At 25.7% G+C, this 20639-nt stretch overlaps 1 protein-coding gene across 4 annotated transcripts; it reads right to left on the bottom strand.

Annotated features, from left to right (window-relative positions):
* Positions 1-104: 104 nt before the first annotated feature.
* On the bottom strand, positions 105-20594 carry LOC113549908 (rho GTPase-activating protein 26). 4 transcript variants are annotated; one of them, XM_026951421.1, is made up of 23 exons: positions 20453-20594; positions 20176-20355; positions 13850-14007; positions 12249-12320; positions 6727-6828; positions 6529-6639; positions 5562-5666; positions 5395-5469; positions 5246-5315; positions 5111-5173; positions 4950-5050; positions 4773-4867; positions 4617-4698; positions 4448-4556; positions 4139-4375; positions 3951-4056; positions 3728-3887; positions 3549-3665; positions 3372-3485; positions 2858-3150; positions 1749-1811; positions 518-597; positions 311-402 (listed from the first exon to the last, which is right to left on the bottom strand). In XM_026951421.1, the coding sequence occupies exons 2-23, from the start codon at positions 20333-20335 to the stop codon at positions 311-313; spliced, it is 2565 nt and encodes an 854-aa protein (XP_026807222.1). In that variant the 5' UTR covers positions 20336-20355; positions 20453-20594. The 4 variants fall into 4 exon arrangements, with proteins under 4 accessions (XP_026807223.1, XP_026807221.1, XP_026807224.1 ...); XM_026951422.1 differs by lacking the exon at positions 1749-1811 and having other exon boundaries at positions 105-402; XM_026951420.1 differs by lacking the exon at positions 20453-20594 and having other exon boundaries at positions 105-402; positions 20176-20335.
* Between the last annotated feature and the right edge of the window lie 45 nt (positions 20595-20639).

Here is a 20639-nt window from a genome sequence, read left to right as displayed (position 1 = left end):
CATTTAGGGGGGATCAAATGAAACTAAATTTATCTGGAAATTTAAGGAAAAATTTGTACTCAAATTAAATTCATGATAATATTGAGATCACATAAACTTCAGTGATGTGAATGTATTGAAGTTAGCATACTGGTTTACGGAAACAAGTATGCATGTATGTTCTTTGGTAACTCTGCTTTTTTTTATATGTGCGCATTAACAAATGATCTTTAGGCCCAATTACATAACAAAAAGCAATAACAAATATAAATTAAAAACAAAATGCACTTGTCCTAGTAAGTAGGATAAAGTTTTTATCTAGTCAAAACTATCATGGTAATAGTTCAACGTAGTTTTCTGGTACCAGGCCAGTCTTGCCGTTCAGCGTGCCCTCCAACCAGCCAGGTTCACACGAAGATCGCACTGTGAACAAATAGAGATTCTTCATAATTAACAATACACAATATAATAATGAACAAATTTCACTGAAATATCCAATAGGTAACAGTATTATTTAAACAAAAACAATTAGAAGTACCGTTTGTAATTATTTGGTTTGGCTCAAATGACAGTTCGCCATCATTTTCTCCGAGACATGCATACAAAGTACGAACTCTTCTACAAACATAAAACAAGCACAATGTTGCAGTGTAAAAATTAGAAATACAAAATAAGTAGATACTTTGGTGGTATAAAAATTGTCACATATTAGTAAGCTTTGTACAAGGAATGAAAAAAGAAAAGCAAATAGAATGTGGAAAAAAAGCTATTGTTAACATTTGTCAAATTTTTAAAGATATGTTCAAACCATTGGAAATTTATATTTCCAAAGCATACTTATGCAATTCAGCGTGTATTTCTAATTATTATAACATTATAAAATTGTTAGTGGGTTAGTTTGTTAGTTTACAATGATTTAGTTATTAATATGAAAAACACAATGATAGCATGACTGAAGTTCATTTACGGCGATGAGGGGCAGATTAATGATAATATTCCACAAGAACATCACAAAGTTCAATTTTACTATTTGCTTGAAATAACTTGATATACAAGGTGATTTTTTAAGCATCCTTACCCCATTATTAAGCTTAAATTATGCATATATTCAAATTTTGATTTTAACAGTTTCAAGTTGTTAAAAAAGAACGTTTTTATTAAAAAATTATATTTTTTTAAATTTTTGAATGATTACATAATTTTAATTTCATATTCCAAAGCAGAATAATTTTTTTAGTATTTTGATACATAAAAATCGAATTTAGGGCGATTAGTTTATGAATTATAATTATTTAAAGTTTAGATGCGCAAAGTGGAGTGGTAGGGGGTTATCCGGCAAAATGTTTGTCTACTATAATTATGTATAACTCATAAACTAATCGCCCTAAATTCGATTTTTATGTATCAAAATACTGAGAAAAATATTTTGCTTTGGAATATAAAATTAAAATTATGTTATTCAAAAAAGTAAAAAACTTAAAAAAATATAAGGATAAAAATATTTAAAAATACAATTTTTTAATAAAAACATTCTTTTTTAACAACTTGAAACTATGTAAAAATCAGAATTTGAATATATACCTAATTTAAGTATAAAATAGGGTTAGCATGTTTAAAAAATCACCTTGTATATTATGATAAATGATAAATGATACAACACAACAGTTTCCTTAATCCCTTGCAAAGCAATGCTAAATAGTTGAGTATAATTTACAGCCACCAAAGATGTTAATGTATGTAAAAAAAAACAAATTAAACATAGTGTTAACCTTAATGTTAAGTGTGACGGAGGACTAATACGACAACCAACTAATGACGCCAGGTATGAGCCACTTATTCCAACACCAAAAAAAAAAAATACATAGTAATGCGATTATTGTTATATTAGTGATTTAAAATAAAGTGTTAGTGCTTAAATACATTGTTATTGATGCATACATAATATAATATTGAGACACTTATAAAAAGAAGGGCCAGACTTTGTTATTTTAAAAATACATTTGATAAGAACAAATCTTATGAACAAAATTTGTTTTTAAATCGATCATGCTAGCTCATTCTGAGTTACTAAATTATTAATAAGTATTAGTATTAGAAATGCAAGAGATAACGAGGAATATTTATTAGAGAATTGTCCTCGTTGGAAAAGACATTATGAATACATATTTTGGATTAAAGTCAAGAGGTCGTTATACCGGTTTCTGTTTTACCAATACACGACAGACAATTTTATTGTTCAGAAGAATCTGCTATTAAAAAATATTCTTGCCTCTAAATTATATAATGATCAAGTCACTAATATTAAAACTACAACAGTAATTACAATACTATAAATACAACAGTATTTTTCTTAAGATAAAACTTGATTTTATGCATTAATAAAAAAACAAGCTAGTATAACGTTCTCTTAATGAATATTATAATCATACATTATTTATGCACGATCATAGTAAACATAGCAGAGTATAAAAAAAAGCATCCTAAAAATTACAGACGGACCTCAGCTAGAAATATGATCAACATCATGTTTAATTATCTTAAGTTTTTTCTGAGCCCTAAAAAAAGTGAAAATTAGAATTGAACCCTTGTTCTCATAACTGTCTCAATAATATTATGACAAGTGAGATGATGAAATTAGTTTAGTCTAAATTAATTATTACATTTGAATAAAAAAATAATATTTGTTTCATGTTTTATCATTTCAATAAACTGTAACTATTGATGAAATGAAACAAAAAAATAATAAACAAATATTATTTTCATTGTTAGTAGAAACATTTAGACATTATTGCAGTTAGTTTACCCAACAACCTCTGTAATATTATTTTGTGATCAAAATACATGCAACCAAGCTGTTGTTCCCCCAAAAAAAACCTACACAGTATCTTGAGGCCTGTAACTTGTTGCATAATGTACACCCATTTTAATACTTCTTTTGGTTTTCTGTGGTGCCCTAGACGGTTGCATTTGTGGATTTTCTAACGAAAATACCGAACAAACAGATTCGTTTGAACTACTAGAACTAGTGTTAGTAGCATTCTGTGAGGAGTCCACAGAATAGTAATAACTTTTATTGGGACTTGCTGCATGCGTCGAAGGTTTACTGTATGCGTTCAAATTATGGAGATTCGATTCTGATAGTGCACTTGAAGTAGACGATGTGAGACTCAACTAAAAAAAGACAAAATGTATGCATTTGAGTGATTTAAAATTGGCATCAACTTATACAAATTACATAAGCTTGATCTTTATTAATCAAACTATTAAAAACAATATTATTAAATGATTTACATAGATTAGTATTATAATTATTTATACTTTTGTACTATATTGTTACTAAAAAAAGTTATTAAAAAATGTAATTCTATTTAATACAAATAATTTAAATTTACCCTGTTTGAATTTGCAATGGGTATTGAATGTGACGGAATATTAGGAGGTATTGCACCTACATTATGCAAACTAGTACTTAGCATTGGTCCATCATAGTATGACTTTATAATTGCCTGAACAAAACAAAGATTATAAATTCACTGATGGAAGATTAAACTCAAATTTAATTGGCATACATGGGTTACAGCTGGAGTAACGGGCGAATATTTCATTTTTTGTGATGAGGTAGTAGGCTGTTGCGGTCCTGGAGTGGGTTCATATTCTACTTCTAGGTCAGGCTCAGTTTTGAAAACCTAAGTGAAATTGCTTATTCAGTGAAATGAATAAAATAGTTTAATATTATCATAAATATTACTTTTGTATAGTTCTCAATTAATATTTCAACCACTACATTACAAAATTTAATATCCATTATAGCCGCAACTGTTTCACGTTCAGGTCTCATAAGTGTTGGGCCAAAACATACGGCTATATTGCTAACTGTCATGAGATTCTGTTCACTATGAGTCACAACACTACAACACAACATTTAAAGAGAGTCAGTTTGATATACATTGAAAAAAAAAGTCATCACATACTTGCATAAGTGTTTGACTAACAGTTCCAACATATTGAAATTTTGTTTAGGAATTTTGTGTAGAAGAATGTGTACGTCATTTATACGCCTCAATCTTATTTCTTGTTCTAAAATGGAATATACAAATAAGATGGATAAGATTAGCAATGATAAAAATAAACATTATGTAAATAATAAATCAGGTCTTACTGGCAGCTGATATAAAAGCATTATGATACTTAAATGTCATTAACGGTTCAGGCAAGTTTCTTAAATATAACTTTAAAGCACTAGTAATTGTTTTAGTCTCCCATTCAATACAGTCGTCAAGAAAGCTTAGCGAGTTTAGCCCATTAGTTGTTTTTCGACGATCCAAACCCATCGCTAAGAGTTTAGTTATTTTAGAACTTACACCTCCAACTCGGTACAACCCTTGTTCATCTAAACCTGTTAATAATAAAAAAATATTCAACATATTAAACTTTTTTATAGTAAAACAATTGTTGTATTGATAAATACCTCGCGATTCAACTGTTTGAATACATTTAGTCACAAAATTGAAACCAGCATCATCCAGAAATATATTATTATCATTATTTAATGTTGGTGCAGATGGTACACCATACTCCTATTAAAAAAAAATCAATATTAAAAATGGAACACGGAAAATTTGAATATGTTCAATTACTGGTTCTTTGCCATCCATAACATCCATCCAAAGTTTACGATCTTCTTCAGATAATGCTTGAAAAGTATATATAACTCCAGGCCTTAGAAACAAAATAAAAATAAATTAACTTACACATAAAGCAGAATTACCTCAATAATAAATTAATAATTATACCTATCATCACTAGTGAGATCGAAACAAAATCGTTTGTCAATCGAATCAGACATTCGACGAATACATGATGAAATTATCATTTTTTCGGAAGTATTCTAAAAAAAAAATCAATTGAATAATAATAACTTTTTTTTTAAAAATAAAGGTATAACACAATAAACAACATCAAAAACTTACAAATTTTCCAATCATTTGATTAAAAGTAATCATTTCAAATTCTTTAGTCTCTCTTCTATATATACAATAGTGTTTAGTCCATGTAGTTGTACTAAGTGCATCTGAAATCATGAAGAAAATGATTATCATAGAAACAATACTCTATAAAAAAAGCTTTATACCTCCTAATGATTTATTTTGTAACCATTTGGTTGCTTGTCCAGTATTTTTAAATCCTGGAAGTTCTAAAAAAATAATAATAATAATATTATAAACATATGAATAATAGTATTTTTGAGTTAATTTAATGATTATACTTCTTTCTAGAAGAAATAGATATCCTTCTCTTGTAACTTTCTGATTATTGATGTTAGTTTCCAAAGATTTCTAAAAAGAAAACATTAATAAGCCAATATTAATGCCAAAACAAGCAAATAATGGTGTAATTAACTATACAATATCCTACCGACTGTCTCATTTCCAGCATTTTTCTCATTAAAGATTCTGTTTTGTCACGAGTCTCGTTAAAATTGTCTCTAGTCTAACATTAGCATTAACATATACACAAGCAAACATGTTAATATATTATGTCAAATTCCAAAGACAACATTGTCAATGCTATTAAATACTTACTTTTTGTATTCTAAATTGTAATTCACGCATATAAGGTTTGAAGTCTTCATTAACTTCATGTCCTTGATGGTAAAATGTCAACCAACTGAACATAAAACCTAACATCTAAAAACAAAAATTATTATCACTTAAATCCATACACAAAAATCATATTCGTATAAATCATAACTACCCTCCTGATGTATTGTAGCTGAATAAATACAGTTTATTTTATATCATTGAAAAATGTATTATCATAAACTCATAAGTAGATAAAGTTTTAATATCCCTCATGACAGATAATGGCGTAATATATAATAATTTCGTGTGTGGACAGGTTTCAAATTTTAATATTAAAATGATTTTTCTACCGTGTTTAAAGGAGTGTGTGAATAAGGAAATGTTTACTACTCAAATTATTTATTAATTATAAATCTATTCATTTAAATATTATATAACAATTTTTGGAGTTGTTTAGATATGTAAAATTATTAACAATTTTTATCATTAAATTAATATTATTCATAATACAACAAGCATAACTTTAAGTGTAACTATACAATATAAATATTTTAAAGACTAATTAGTAATTACATATAAACATTAAACAGACAAAGTAAAATTGTGTTAAATAAGCTCAAGCCGAGTCAAGCCTAATAGTTTTAAAAACAGTGTGTTGTAATAATTAACAATAAAGAGCTTAAACCAGGTGGGGGAATGAAATAATATCTACCATACCTACAAATTAAATAGGTACCACACAAAAGAAGAACTACTGTACCTAAATTGAAGTTTTTTTATCCCTACATAGAACTAAATAATATATTAATTTTAAACTTTCATTGACATTATATAATAATATAATAGCTTATTCTTTAATGATATTTCTTAGATAAAAAAAAAATACTGTTTTATTTTTTTTTCAAACTAGTTAATTTAATTGAACTAGATATATCAAACTCTAAATACTAAAAATTAAATAACTTACAGTTTCAACAAACTCAAATTTTTTTCTTTCTTGAACTTCTTGTAGTAAAAACACATACTCAAGACTAGCTTGACAAAAATGCCGTTGTTCCATTTCCAAAGTTGCATCAGCCTAGAAATATCAAATTATACATTAAATCAGTAAAAAAAAAAGAATAAAATATATCTCTATCGACATAAAGTAATAGTAAAAACAAACTTCTTGAAGTACTGAATCTTGTTTTTTAGTTGACAGATTTAAATAACGTTCTTGGCTCTGACAAAATTTAGTAGTCTGTTTTTCAAATTTCTTTTTTCCTTCCTAGAATACAATATATAGCATATAATAAATAAATAACCTACATAAATTTAAATTCTGTATTTTTAAAAAAAAATAATTAAGTTAAAATATAAAAATTAAATTTAAAGGAATTTCAAAAAATATGTTATTCCTTGGAATACATTGTTATTCTAATTTTAAATTTCTGGAATATGTTGATGAACTAATCAACTAAATATCTATATAAGTCTCTTTAATTAAGTGCAATAGTTGAAATAATAATAATGGATAGTATATGTTTAACCTTGAATTATAGGTATGTAGCTATTTTAAAAATAAAAATTTAAAGTTTTTTTTGAACTGGACAAACAATAACAAAAATTTACATTTTTAACAAAAATATTTTTTTTTCTATTCAACAGAAAAACTAGGTTACCTATTTAGTTTAGGTCATTAGTATATCCAATTATGATAGGTCTAACCAGTTAGTAGTGGCGCCGAACTTATAAATTAAAATACAACGGTTCTTAGCCCCCTAACCGATGTACTCAATACTCACTAACCACAAATCTACACATTTCTATTTCATATAGAAAAGCCATTAGTAAAAGTCTTATTTATTCAATTTTCAAAGGAAACATCAATAATATTATGCATCGTAATTTATTATACGTAATTTAATTCACTTAGACAAATAAGCCGATGGTAATAATTTTAATAATAATTATTAGTTTATCACTATTTCTGTGGTGAATTTTAAGCAATAGCCGAGCCGTTTGATCAAATCCCGGCCACCGACTATACTTAAAAAAAAAAATCACCCCTAATCTAAAACATAGGATTTAGTGCCACTGACCTGAATCCCCAAAACTTTGTTATCAGTCAAACCCAAACATTACGCATCAATCATATCAACAGCGATTAACGGCAATAGGAAACCGAATGGCGAATACCGATGACTATACGACGTACGACGGAACAATAATGTCAACAAGGAAAAAATAAGCAAAGCACGTACTTTCCTTGTACTAGTCGGGATATATATTATATATCTAAAATAGGCAGTAAAGACTTAGCTAGTTGCCTCTATTTGGTCCGTCTTGCGTACATTGTAATATAGTTGCTGGCAAAACTGTTAACTATGCTTTCTTTATTAGGTCAAGTATCTGATAATTTGTTACATTCTATGTATTCTGTATATTTTGAAAAAAAAATGGTCTTTATTTTGACAGGCATTTAATGTAAATAACCCAAAAAAAGGCATGCCAATTAATCAATGATCATTAGATTTTTTTACAAAATAGAAACACTGTATTCGGTTACCACTGTTCATCAACCTTTATATTTAGTTAAATTGTGTGTACTAGATTAGATATATTGAAAAAATAGGCAGTAAAAGTAAAGATTATAATACGTTTTATAAAGGTAAAAGAATAATTAAATTTAAAAAAAGTGGAGTGTGTGCTTCACTAAAGACTACAAAAATTCTAATAAGAGATATTGGTTGAAAGAAGAATTAAATGTTCTTAGGTATAGTAAAAGAATGTATTTAATAAGGATAAAATTTAGTCTGGAAAAGATGCGTAAAACACATGACTTAAGTTAAATGATTTTAATAGGGATTATATAATCAGAAACCAACTTGACTATAAAAGTGAGAAAGTTTTGGAAGATTCGTTTAGGAAATTCAGCGGTAAAATATTCTATTAAACGGTGCTGATGCTCTAAATTAGTAGGTGATCGGGGTTAAGAAATTGAGAAAGGAAATAAAAAACTGTTAGACAAAATTGTCTTATTGTGTTTTTACTATTTAAATCGTTACTGCGACGTTACTATATTTGCTTTATAGTTATCAACTTATTACTATATAAGCAGTATTAATCTATCAATTAATATATTATAATATGACGAAATTAATAGGTACGAATGGTATGATCACAAATTAATGATACGCAATATTGGGAAAAGGTATGAGTCTTCCACTACGTTTTATGGATATTTGAATGCTATGATAATATATTATTAAAATAATACCTAAGCCGATCAATAGGTGCAGAAGTCTCCTACCCTTTTTGCGCGCAACTGAACAAAATTCATTTAAAATTGTGATCACACCTATTTGTTTCGTCATGTAATAAAAGTTATAACGAAAATATATTACAACATTATTATGATCGTTCTAAGGTTTGGTTGGTCGTGTTTTTTTTTGTCAGTAAAATATTTACTACTACACATACATCTTCTCTCAATCACTGAACAATTACAATTATTATATTTATCACAAATATTATAGTTTTTCGACGACACGCACATTTAAGTAGGTATACTTTAAAATAAAAATAAAAATTCGTGAATCGACGACCGTTAGACATCATCAATCATTATTATAGTTATTGTGTTATTACACGTACTTGATAATTATTCCGGTACATTGAATAATAAAACATCATAATCTAAAATCGTTTTCCTAATTTCATTGTTATTAATATATTCATGTACATATTTTAATAAGCCATTGGTTACATTTTATTAGACCTGCCTAATTGCCAACCCGCAGCTATATCCGCAAAACGAATACATCATGTTCTGCACGCATATGATTATGATATAAGTTTAGATGTTTAGGTGTATAATTTAGTAGTTGTAGGTATGATGGCGGCGTGTGTGATCGACAAAATCTTTAGGATAAGATAGGTATCTATAGATACATGTCTAACATATTATATTTTTAATTCAATACTAGACTAATTTATACACGCTAATGGCTAATATAATAGAAACTAATAAAGGTTAGAATTATTTTGCGTACTACGTGCTTGTCGGCAGTACTTTTTTCATAACGCTATTCTATGTAATATGCATAATAATATATATTAAATAGATATTATTTTTGTATGATGATGCAAAATTGTGCGAATAATTTATAGTAGTATGGTAGTATATATATACATAACAAATAAGATAAAATAATAGTATACCTATAGGTAACAAAAAACTATCCTAATGACAAAAATGTATTAAATTACAAAAGGTACACATTATTAATAAAAATAAAATGGTAGTTTTTCCTTGTTATGAACTCGCTTACTCCAAGCACAAACTTCTCTTTTTAGAGAGGTTTTTATCATATATAAAATTAATTTGTATATTTATTAATTTATTATATTTATTGTTGTATGATGATAACATATAGATTATCATCATCTAAGTTAAAACGTGTGTTAAATTATTCATGACGAGTTCAACTTACAATATAAATACATTTATATGCAATACTTAGGGCTGTTCTTACCAAGTGAGAGTTAATTTTTTTAACCTGATGGTTACCCTAACCTATAGGTTGGGTCAACTAGAGTATAAACCTACCACTTAAACTAATATCTTTCTCACAAACTTTTTAAACCTTCATGTTTGGGCAACCTCTAGATTAACACCGAAATTTTAGTATTGATGTTAATAACTATGTTTGTTATCATTTATTTATTTATAAAATTTCGAGTATTTATTAGATATTCGAGGATACTTAAAAACTGTTTTTAATTTTAATATTGACAATATAGTTCAAATTTATTTTCATTTAATTAAATAAAAAGAAAAAATATTTATTTTAATTTAAATTCTAAAATATATATTATTTAAATTATGAATAAAAGAACAAGAGGACCTAAGTATGACGAAAGTCATCTGGTGAGCCATCATTTGGTCCGGTACCTATATAATAACCGGTGATCATTAATCCGCGACATTTGATCTGGTTCAAAATAATCGGTACCAAAAATATCCTGCTAAAAAAAGGTGCGGTAACAAATAAATATAAAATACAAATATATAGAAATTATAATTATAATTTTAGAAAAATAATCTGTAATATTGTAGAATATTAAAGAATGTAATAAGCGGATAGTTCACCTTACATAAACATTACTTTATATACAGAAAACGGTCGAAAAAGCCACGAATAAACGAATCTAATCAGCTCTCAACAGTTTATCAGATATAAATTATTATTATAATGAAGATAGTGTAATATCCATTTTTTCGATTTTAGTACAGGTGTACCTAGCTGTATGCGAACGTGTATATTGTATAAGTAACGTTAACGCCACATAATTATGTATATAATAATGCCACATACATTCATAAAAAGCCAAAATGTCATTAATATATTTATAAATAGAGGATTTTTTATATAATATTCATGATGACTATACGAAACAAAAGTAGTATGGTGTTGTATCGAGTATTAAAAGTTGTCATGTAAAAGTTGATGTCACACAACAACAAAATATGAAACGAGTATGTGCTTAAATCAGTATAACAAATTAATAGAAGCAGGAACAGGGTCTCCAAGAAGCAAAACTCGAAATTAATATTCTGGGTGAAAATAACCATATAAAAAAGAAAATATAAAAACATAGACCAACGTCTAAAAGATAAAGCAGAAAACTATGAAACTAAAAATATCAATACATATTTGAAAGGTATCGCTCATAATTATAATATCTAAATATTTGTATTCTATATTACTTTTATAATTCCACTACATTATTTTATATTATTACTCCTTAAACAATAATTCATAATTTATTTATTAATAACTGATTATTATTATTTTTACCTGACGTTTTTATAAATTATGAAAATAAAATAATAATTCTAATTTCTAAATATTTTTATTTTATATTTATTTGTTATCTGACGTTTTTTAGCGGGATATTTTTGGTACAGGTTCTTTTTGAACCGGATCAAATATTGCGGATCAACTGCCACCAGATATGATTTACCAGACGAAATGACGTGCAACCGTCAGTACTACCAGTTGAAGAAATAAGGTCGACAATATTTTGAATTTCCGTGTTAATTTTAAGAAAGTTTGTAGGTAAACGAATATACAACACAACAAAAAATATGAAAATAAAATGTGATTACTTATACAAAACGTATTACAATAGTTATAATAATAATTAACCATGTAGTTTGCAACTAAACGGTAGGAACAACTAGCTGTTAAAATAACCTGGAGGATTAGACAAAAAACCTATAGGTTTATTATACATCAACCTAAGGGTATATTTTAACCGTGAAATGGTAAAAACGGCCCTTAACCATTTTTAATTTGTTGATTGAATTGCATTGTATTTTTATATAATTATTTGTTTGTTAATATCTAATCATAGTATTTATATGAGAATAATTATTGAGTAAGTAAAATAAAATCCAATTTATTTTTACCCTTAAAACATTGTTCAAGTTTTTTTTACACGAACGAAACAACAATATTTAAATATTTAAAAAATGGTGGTATTAACATTTTGACAACGTTGGGTCCTGTGTAGCGCGCATTCATTTGTGTTGTAATTGAGGAACACTCTTTTGTTATTAATATACCTATTATACGTATTCGTATTTCTAAAACAGTAAATCATAAGGTGCATGTATTTAATATTGGATATTCGTATTACCTTAACGCCACCAATGTGTTCTTTTCTGAAGTTTTCCAAAGGGATTATGAACTGGTCGTAAGCTCTGGCTAACTGTAAAGATAAAAATAAAGTGAGTTTTTATTTTTTTAAATTTATTATTACACGTACTAATCATTATCTTAAATGGTAAGTAATTGCTAATACAAATTAGGATTTATGAAGAAAAAACAACATTTAGATATTTAATATTGTTGATAATAATCAAAATATTATTATATAGTAATTAGCAAATTGTAATTACTTATTGATAATATATTTTTGAATAAGTTCACCTATAATAAGTTAACTGCACCAGAATATATCATAGTATTAAATATAATTGTATAATCTGGTGTTGGTATCTTATATAACATTTAACTCATGTTTAAAGTAATAATAAACAAATAAAGCTTAAGAGGATGCCAGCGTAGTATTTGTTATCTCTCTCTAACCCACGCGCAACACATGGACAACTTTACATTCACAAAAATTACTATAACCATATTAATTTTTCAAATTTGAGAAAATGACCTTAAATTACATTAATATGGTTATATTAATTTTTGTGAATGTAAAAATTTCTATGTTGCGCGTGGGTTAGAGAGAGAGATAACAAATACTACGCTGGCATTTTCCCTTAACCTTTTGAAACAATTATTAAGTTTTTTTACCTATATATTTATAGGTAGTTATTACCTATATATTATATAAATTTATTTATATGAAGTTGGACAGAACGACTATGTAATTACCTATTCATAAAATCAAAAATCAAATAAATGACAGAATAAAAGAATTGAACAAAATATAATATTAAATAGTTAGGAATAATCTTAACGAAGGAAAATTACGTCATAACCCGTTAAAAAATATTACTTTTTAATTACATAAATCTTTATAATATTTTATATTTATACATTTTGTAATCATGATAAATTATTTTTATTGAAAACGCTATGGTATGTAGTCTATAGAAATTATCAACAAAGAAAAAATATTTTAAATAAAAAATATTGTAAAGCAGATATACCAATTAAGTTTTACGATTGCGTTGTTTAAAAAAATACTTTTTTATTAAAACCTAAAGAAACTAGGTACATGTACAATTGTTTAAGAGCCGAGAAATTTGAAAACCAAAATTACAGTTTTATATGGACCAACTAGGAATATAAACTTTGAAATTCAACTTCGGAAAAAAAGTATAGATTATTTTACGAAGGTACATATAGTATCAAAAACTATAATGCAATTATTAATACGTCATAATATTATCTTTTACTAGTATTGGTGGTATATATAATTTAATTTTTTTTTTCAAAAATAATTCGATAGAACGCAATATTATATTGTATACGGCGTACGTTAAACTCTATCGGACTGCCGATTTGTCATGCTCCTCGTCACACTTTCACTGACACACAAGGTTAGTAACTGGGCCTACAGAGCATACGCGTATACAACCTGCAGAGAAAAATGTGTATGTATAAGTACGTCTTCTTGGGTACGATATTTTATATACACATAATATACGTCAACGCGTTCGTCGATAGGTATAATATACTTACTATAAACACATTTATATTATATAAACTAAGACTAACCATTCTGTCTCTTTCATCTTCAATGGATGAGATGAGGCGACCGAATTCGGCTAACGATCGAGTTATCACCAACTCGTCATCCGTCTGCGTTGTACCGATGCATTCGAAATCGAATTGCTGCAATGAACTGGACACCATGCGCTGGGCTCGAGACAGATCTTTAACAAATTCGTAAAAATAAGACGATAATTACTTTCGTAAAACATATATATATATATTATACGTTTGGTTAAACAAATTGTCAACAACTCGTCATTAAAAAATGATTTTAGCTGTAATCATCACTATAATAAATATTTATATTACCTAAATAAAATCCATATTATTTATACATATACTATATACATATGTAGGTATATAAAATAATATTATATTATATAATGAATGTATGAGTAAATATGACGAATAACGAAAAAAAAACAAATATTATAATATTTTATTCATAATAATATTTAGGTATAGGTACTATGTAATTGTAATACATAGTATGTATATTACATAAGGTGTATCAGTTAAATCATGACAATTTTACTCTGAAATCACATTTGAATATGTCAAATTATCGAACTACACCCTGTATAAGATAATGCGCACTTATTTTAATATTATTGAACGACAACAAAATTCTTGTATTATAATTTATAACCATATAAGTATAAAACATTTATTTTTTATGAGTTATGACTTACGACTGTCATTACATACTAATACTTCCAATTTTTTTTTACACAATATATAATGAAGCCAATTGGTACGTCACATTTTTATGTGATGAGTAATTTTTTAAAACGTACGAATAAAGAGTAATCAGATATTGAGAAGTCATATAAAAAAAAAGTAAGTAGTTTCAATAATGTTGAAGCCACGACTTCTTACATTTTTGCTGGCGCCAGCGTCGTACTCCAATATATAAATCCAAGTCTACTTATGGGTATTTTAATGATAAGTAACCTTAAAATTTAATCGGTGATAGTTTAAACTTACCAGTTTTCTTATGAATGATAAATTATTACGGTCATATTATTATCATACATTTACAGTCATCGATGTTATGTCGGAATTAATAACGTTATAGCACTATATCATTAACAATTATACAAGATACAATAAAATAATAAATAATAATCTATTTATTTGTTAATAATATTTTTTAACGTATTTATGAAACCGGAAGTACTTATAGAGTTGTATATAATTAATAGCTATAATAGGTATACCCATATATACCCATTGACCATTACTCATACTCGCATTACAATTAAGAACGGTATTCCTGCGATACTACAATATTGAAATAGGTGCAACGTGCATGTATATAAAACTTGCATACTCTCATTTACGGTATATTATGTATATAATGGATAAACATAGTGAAAATTAATAGGCCTAGGACAATGGACGCATAATAAATGTAAAGAAAAGATCAACGGACCATCTAGCTTTGCTCTATAGTATATATTATATTATTATATAGTTGTCAAATTTCAGCGATTAATACTTTTGGATAGAAACAAAATAATTAAATCACTTTAGCACAAATCGTTATTATGAGTTTGAATAACCAACATTATGGTAAAAAGTTAAATTTTAATTACTGATAAAAAATGATGTGGCTATACGTAAAACCTTTTGATTTAACTACTAATAATAAAAATTTATCAGGAATTTTGTATTAAATTGTTAAAAGTTATGTGTTGAAGTTAAATATTTTATACAATAGTTTTATAAAGATTTAAAGTTTAAGCGTAAAAAAAAACTGCAACTTAATTTGTGATATTTTTAATTAAGGTATGAGCAACTATAAGAATTTAAAAATATTAAAATGGGAGTGAACGTGTCTGGTAATTGCTAGATACCAGAAAAGCCAAAATATTTTGAAAATTATTCAAATAAGGTTCCCACAAAGATGTATTAAATAAATTTGAATTCTAGTTGTCTAATAATATAATATTTTCTTATGTCTATTATTTACGGAAATGTAAATAATAACAACTAGGTACAAAATATTAATTACCGATAGAATTAAAATAAAAATGAAATGCACTAACATTTTCAATTATATATATATCTACCTAGTAAATATATATGGTCCATATAAAGCGTATATAAAATATGAAAATACAAATAGTATTAAAAATTAAAATCTAGGTGCTAATTAGGTCATGCTAGCATATAGGTATACTTCTTGAAATAATCAGGAATCGGTAACTAATAGGTACCTATACTGTATAGCATAGGCGCAATTTGGATAAAATTTATGGGGGTTCTAGATTTAAGTTCATAGTTATATAGAATATAGATCATAATTCATATAAAGTAGTTTATAATTAATAACCAATAAAAATTGATGAGGTTATTCAAAATTTGGATGCGCTAATATGAAATTTGAGGGTGTCATGCACCCCACCCTAAATTGCGCCTATGCTTTTTGGATGGAACACAAATACTATACTGTCTATAGTTAATATCACACAATTAAATTAATATATAAACTATTAATTTATTTAAAAATAGCAACTGTTCACAAAATGGTGTAGAATTCTCAAAAAATAAAAATGACTATTGTAAAAAAAAAACAACCGGATAGGTTTATATAGGTACACAATGACAATATCTAGTTTTTACTATGGACTAGTTCATACATAAATTCTAAACAAATCACTAATAATAGTGCTGAATATGCTTAATAGCAATTAGCCAACCAAGTGTCTATTATCAAGAGATGGCTACCAAAACTAATAAATATTGAAAAAAAATTATTAATAATGCGTAAATTATAAAAATAAATTTTAAATAGTATTATAATAATAATCATCTATATAATTTACTTTCAATATTGTCGATGTATTGCAAACACGTGTCATGTACACAATTTTTTCTAAATTCAATTTGTTTAATTTGTATAATTATAAATTCAATGTTGATTTTACAATATAATATATATATATGTTTATTTCTGACTAATAAACCATAAATGTTTTTAGTCAAAATTGCGTATTAAATTATTCATAACGATAACATACACAATAATTGTTAAGTTAGACTATCTGAAAGTATACAACTAATATTAATTCGACCTCTATAGTTTAAAATCTGACTAAAACATAGTCTGAATTATACGAACAACAATCATCTGCAGTCTTCGGACACTTAATCATTAAGCACACATAATAAGTTTGAATACGCGTAACTATATAAATCAAAACTATTTTCATAAATTAAGTAAAATTTAAAACGATAACTCATGTAATAATACAACAATTTAGGTTAACCCCAAATTTAAATTGTTCATTGTTAGCAATAATATTAAATTATTCAAAATTAAACTATAATAACGAAATTTAATTTCAATGTGAATAGCTAAAATTCATATCATACAATACAAAGGTGACAACGCCTATAGTGTCTTGAAGCGTAGACAATATTATTTAACTAAAATAAATACTCTAAAAAAATATAGGTATTTGTACTCAAAGAAACGAGCCGCGCGATTCAGTCTTACAATAAGTAACATATCTAAGGCGATCTTTAAACGACACGGTAAATAATCCGTGACGTGCATAATGTAATTAACATAAGAAGAATTGAACTTAGATTGACAATAATGCAATTTGTACGAATTGCAGAGACACTAGATACTTGATTATGCATTTTAAATGAGTATGCTAGGTACGTGCTGATAGCATTCTTTTTCACAGTTATTACGAGGATTCATGCCAATAGGTAAAAAAGTGACTATAGCGTACCTAGTTGGCAAAATAACAATATATATATTGCTACTAAAATCTATGTAGGTACTTATTTTGTGCCAAAAGTATAAAACGATATGCTCGGACATGTTTAACAATAAAATTTGTAAAAGCATATACATAATATAATAATTTTAGAAAAAAATATTTAAATTATATAGATGTAAATGTAACATTAAATATATAATCATAATAGATTTAGAACCAAAATTAGTACATAGGTATGTAATACCCAAAACAATATTCTCAATTATTGTTATAAATAGTATATTTTTTGTTTATGTTTTGACACATATAATTTAATTTTTATTTGAGTCATTCAACTATGTGTATAATATTCTTAGTAAAATTAACCAAAAAGATAGAAATTGAAATTAACAGTCTTCAGCAACTTTAGTGGAGAGACTATTCAGTAATGGAACTCTGGTAGATAGAATTTATGTAAGACATACAAGTTGTAGGTTTAGAAATAATATTATTACAAAGTCAAAAAGTATTTAAAAGATTTAACATGGTAGCTACACTTTACGAGTAGTTTTTAATTATATAAATTAAATATAATAATAATATTAATAAATTACATATTAATAGTTTTAATTATTGTAAAAAGTAAAGATCTTTCTAATTATTTAAAATTTTTAACTGAAATTGCTTTTTTATATTAAACATGTTAATTGAATGATAAATTTAAATAAAAATATATTAAAATTGATAATTATGATTAATGTTTTAAGTTGTATTTATAATAACAAATTCTGTTTAATGATATTAAAAACTCCTATAATAGGTTTTGTTGGATTTGGATATATTATAATGTTTATCAAGAAAACTAAATAGAATGCCTGGAATTTAATAAAATTCTTTTAGTTTTTCTTAAACATTGATCATAATTTTTCCAAACATAATACATTTCAAAAATTGGCTGCCACTGTTTCTGAAATAATTTATTATAGTGATAATAAAATAAAACTGTTTAAAGTATAAACTATAATGTGAAAATGCGATTGTTATTGCACAAAATATATTACCTAAAGACTAATATAATTTATGCACACTTACTGAATTTATTGTTTAAAAACATAAATTGTTATCTCAATATTTTATTTAAATGATATATTTATGACTATATACTTAAACATTTAGAATTAATACAGAATTATTATATAAACATATAAATTATATACATGTACAATCCATATGTCAACTATTTATGAATACATAGAATGTTAGATGGAATTAATCAAAAATCAATAATTTATAAAATACTGTTATAATATTTAATTAAAAATTGTCCCTTGACAATAGATAAAGGTACCATCTATCGCAAAAGTATGTAGGTTACTTATCTGTGTTGTTTATAATTTTATACATTAAAAAAGTTTTCAATACACCCAGTGAATTAAACATGAATAGGATATAAAACAATATAATTATAACACTGTTTTTAAATTAAAACTTGAAAAATATCATATTATATTTGAAATAAAACAGTTTATGTAAAACAACCAAAATTAAAAATAAAATTATTATCCAAGAAGATAATATGATTCATGTAAGTTAAATACTTTTACATATATTAAATTATTTAGTATGAAATTCAGTAATTTCCACATAATATATTATATTAGTTTTCTAAGATTTTATTTAATGTGTTCCTGAAACACTGAATTACACAAAATATGAAATTTAAATGCTTTGTAATATATTTAATAGAATATTTACATTGAATTGTTAGTATTTTACATGATATATAAAAAGTAAAATCATCTTATTAAAAATAAGTACCTATACTACTTTATTTAATTTAATGTTACATGGTACATTTTAATCTTTAGATAATATCCAGTGGAACATTCATTCATACGGTAGACAGGATAGTTATAACTATTGTTTTTATGAGCTGAGATTACAAAAATAATACTAAAATAAATGAACATTATACTGGTAACCATTAACTAATGTTTAAACTGAAAATATCAATAGACAGTTGCACCAACATCCCTGACAATATAAAAATAACTATATAGTAAGCTCAAAACATAAGTTGAAAAAATTTAAGAATTTCTAAACTCATAACTCTTGATACAGCACATACATGATCCCAAAACACAGACCAAATCAATTTTATATGCTTTTTAGTTTTGAAATATATTATAAATTAGTTTTATTTTTCTGCCTAATTACATTTTAATGTATTAAGAAATAATAGATCACTTATTAACATTTATTTATGTGTTTTGATATATTATCAAATAAATGAATAGAATATTAATTTGTCCTAAATGACAAACAATTGCGTATAACTGTACCATAGTTATGAATTAATCATTAAAACCAAATACAAATAATATTCATTAATCAACATTTAACTATTTAATTTTAAAAACATACCTATCAATACCCATTTAAACCTACCTATAGAATAAAATAAATATTTATTTTTGGATATTGTAACTGAAATAAAAAATAGATGCCTACCTAGGTAATTGATTTTAAGACATAATTTTTTTTTTTGTATGTAATTTAATGAATTTGTTTTAATCTATAATTATATTAATTATTCATTGATTAACTCACTTTTAGCAGCATTTAGCAAATCTTTTAGTTCCTTTATTAATCGCTTGATTTGTTGATTAGTTTTTTGCAATTCTTTTTCATGATCATGAAGTTTTTGACGGAAATGTGGGCTGTCTGTAATACAGTCAGAAAATTCTAAAGGCTGTAATCCAATCACCATTTTTGTCGATAAAAATCATCCTAAAATAAATAAAACAAATATAATTAATATGATTACAATGGAAAATAAACAAGTAATTTAATAATCATTAATTATTGTTTATATTTACCAACTTACCAATTGTAAAATAATATAAAAATAAGATAAACAATATTAGGAACTTGGATACGAAATTTGTTATATTTTTTTATTTTTAAATACAATATACAAATGTAAAAACTTTTTAGGAAACTAGCAAAGCAAACAACTTCTTGGCGTTATCGTGTCCAAATAGGAATTAAAAACAAGAGAGACTGATAACCTA

Source organism: Rhopalosiphum maidis, chromosome 1, assembly GCF_003676215.2.
Source record: "Rhopalosiphum maidis isolate BTI-1 chromosome 1, ASM367621v3, whole genome shotgun sequence".
Taxonomy (NCBI): Eukaryota; Metazoa; Arthropoda; class Insecta; order Hemiptera; family Aphididae; genus Rhopalosiphum; species Rhopalosiphum maidis.
Note: the sequence above shows the minus strand (reverse complement) of the source record. Positions and strands in the feature narration are given on the sequence as shown.

Bases quoted from the DNA above. Each gene is read 5' to 3' on its own strand.
- LOC113549908 (XM_026951421.1), bottom strand. From the start codon at position 20,335: ATGGTGATTGGATTACAGCCTTTAGAATTTTCTGACTGTATTACAGAC. The intron at 4,557-4,616 runs GTAATTGAACAT...TTTTTTTAATAG, and splicing joins TTATGGATGGCAAAGAACCA to GAGTATGGTGTACCATCTGC. The intron at 598-1,748 runs GTTAACACTATG...TTATGTTTGTAG, and splicing joins CCGTCACACTTAACATTAAG to AAGAGTTCGTACTTTGTATG.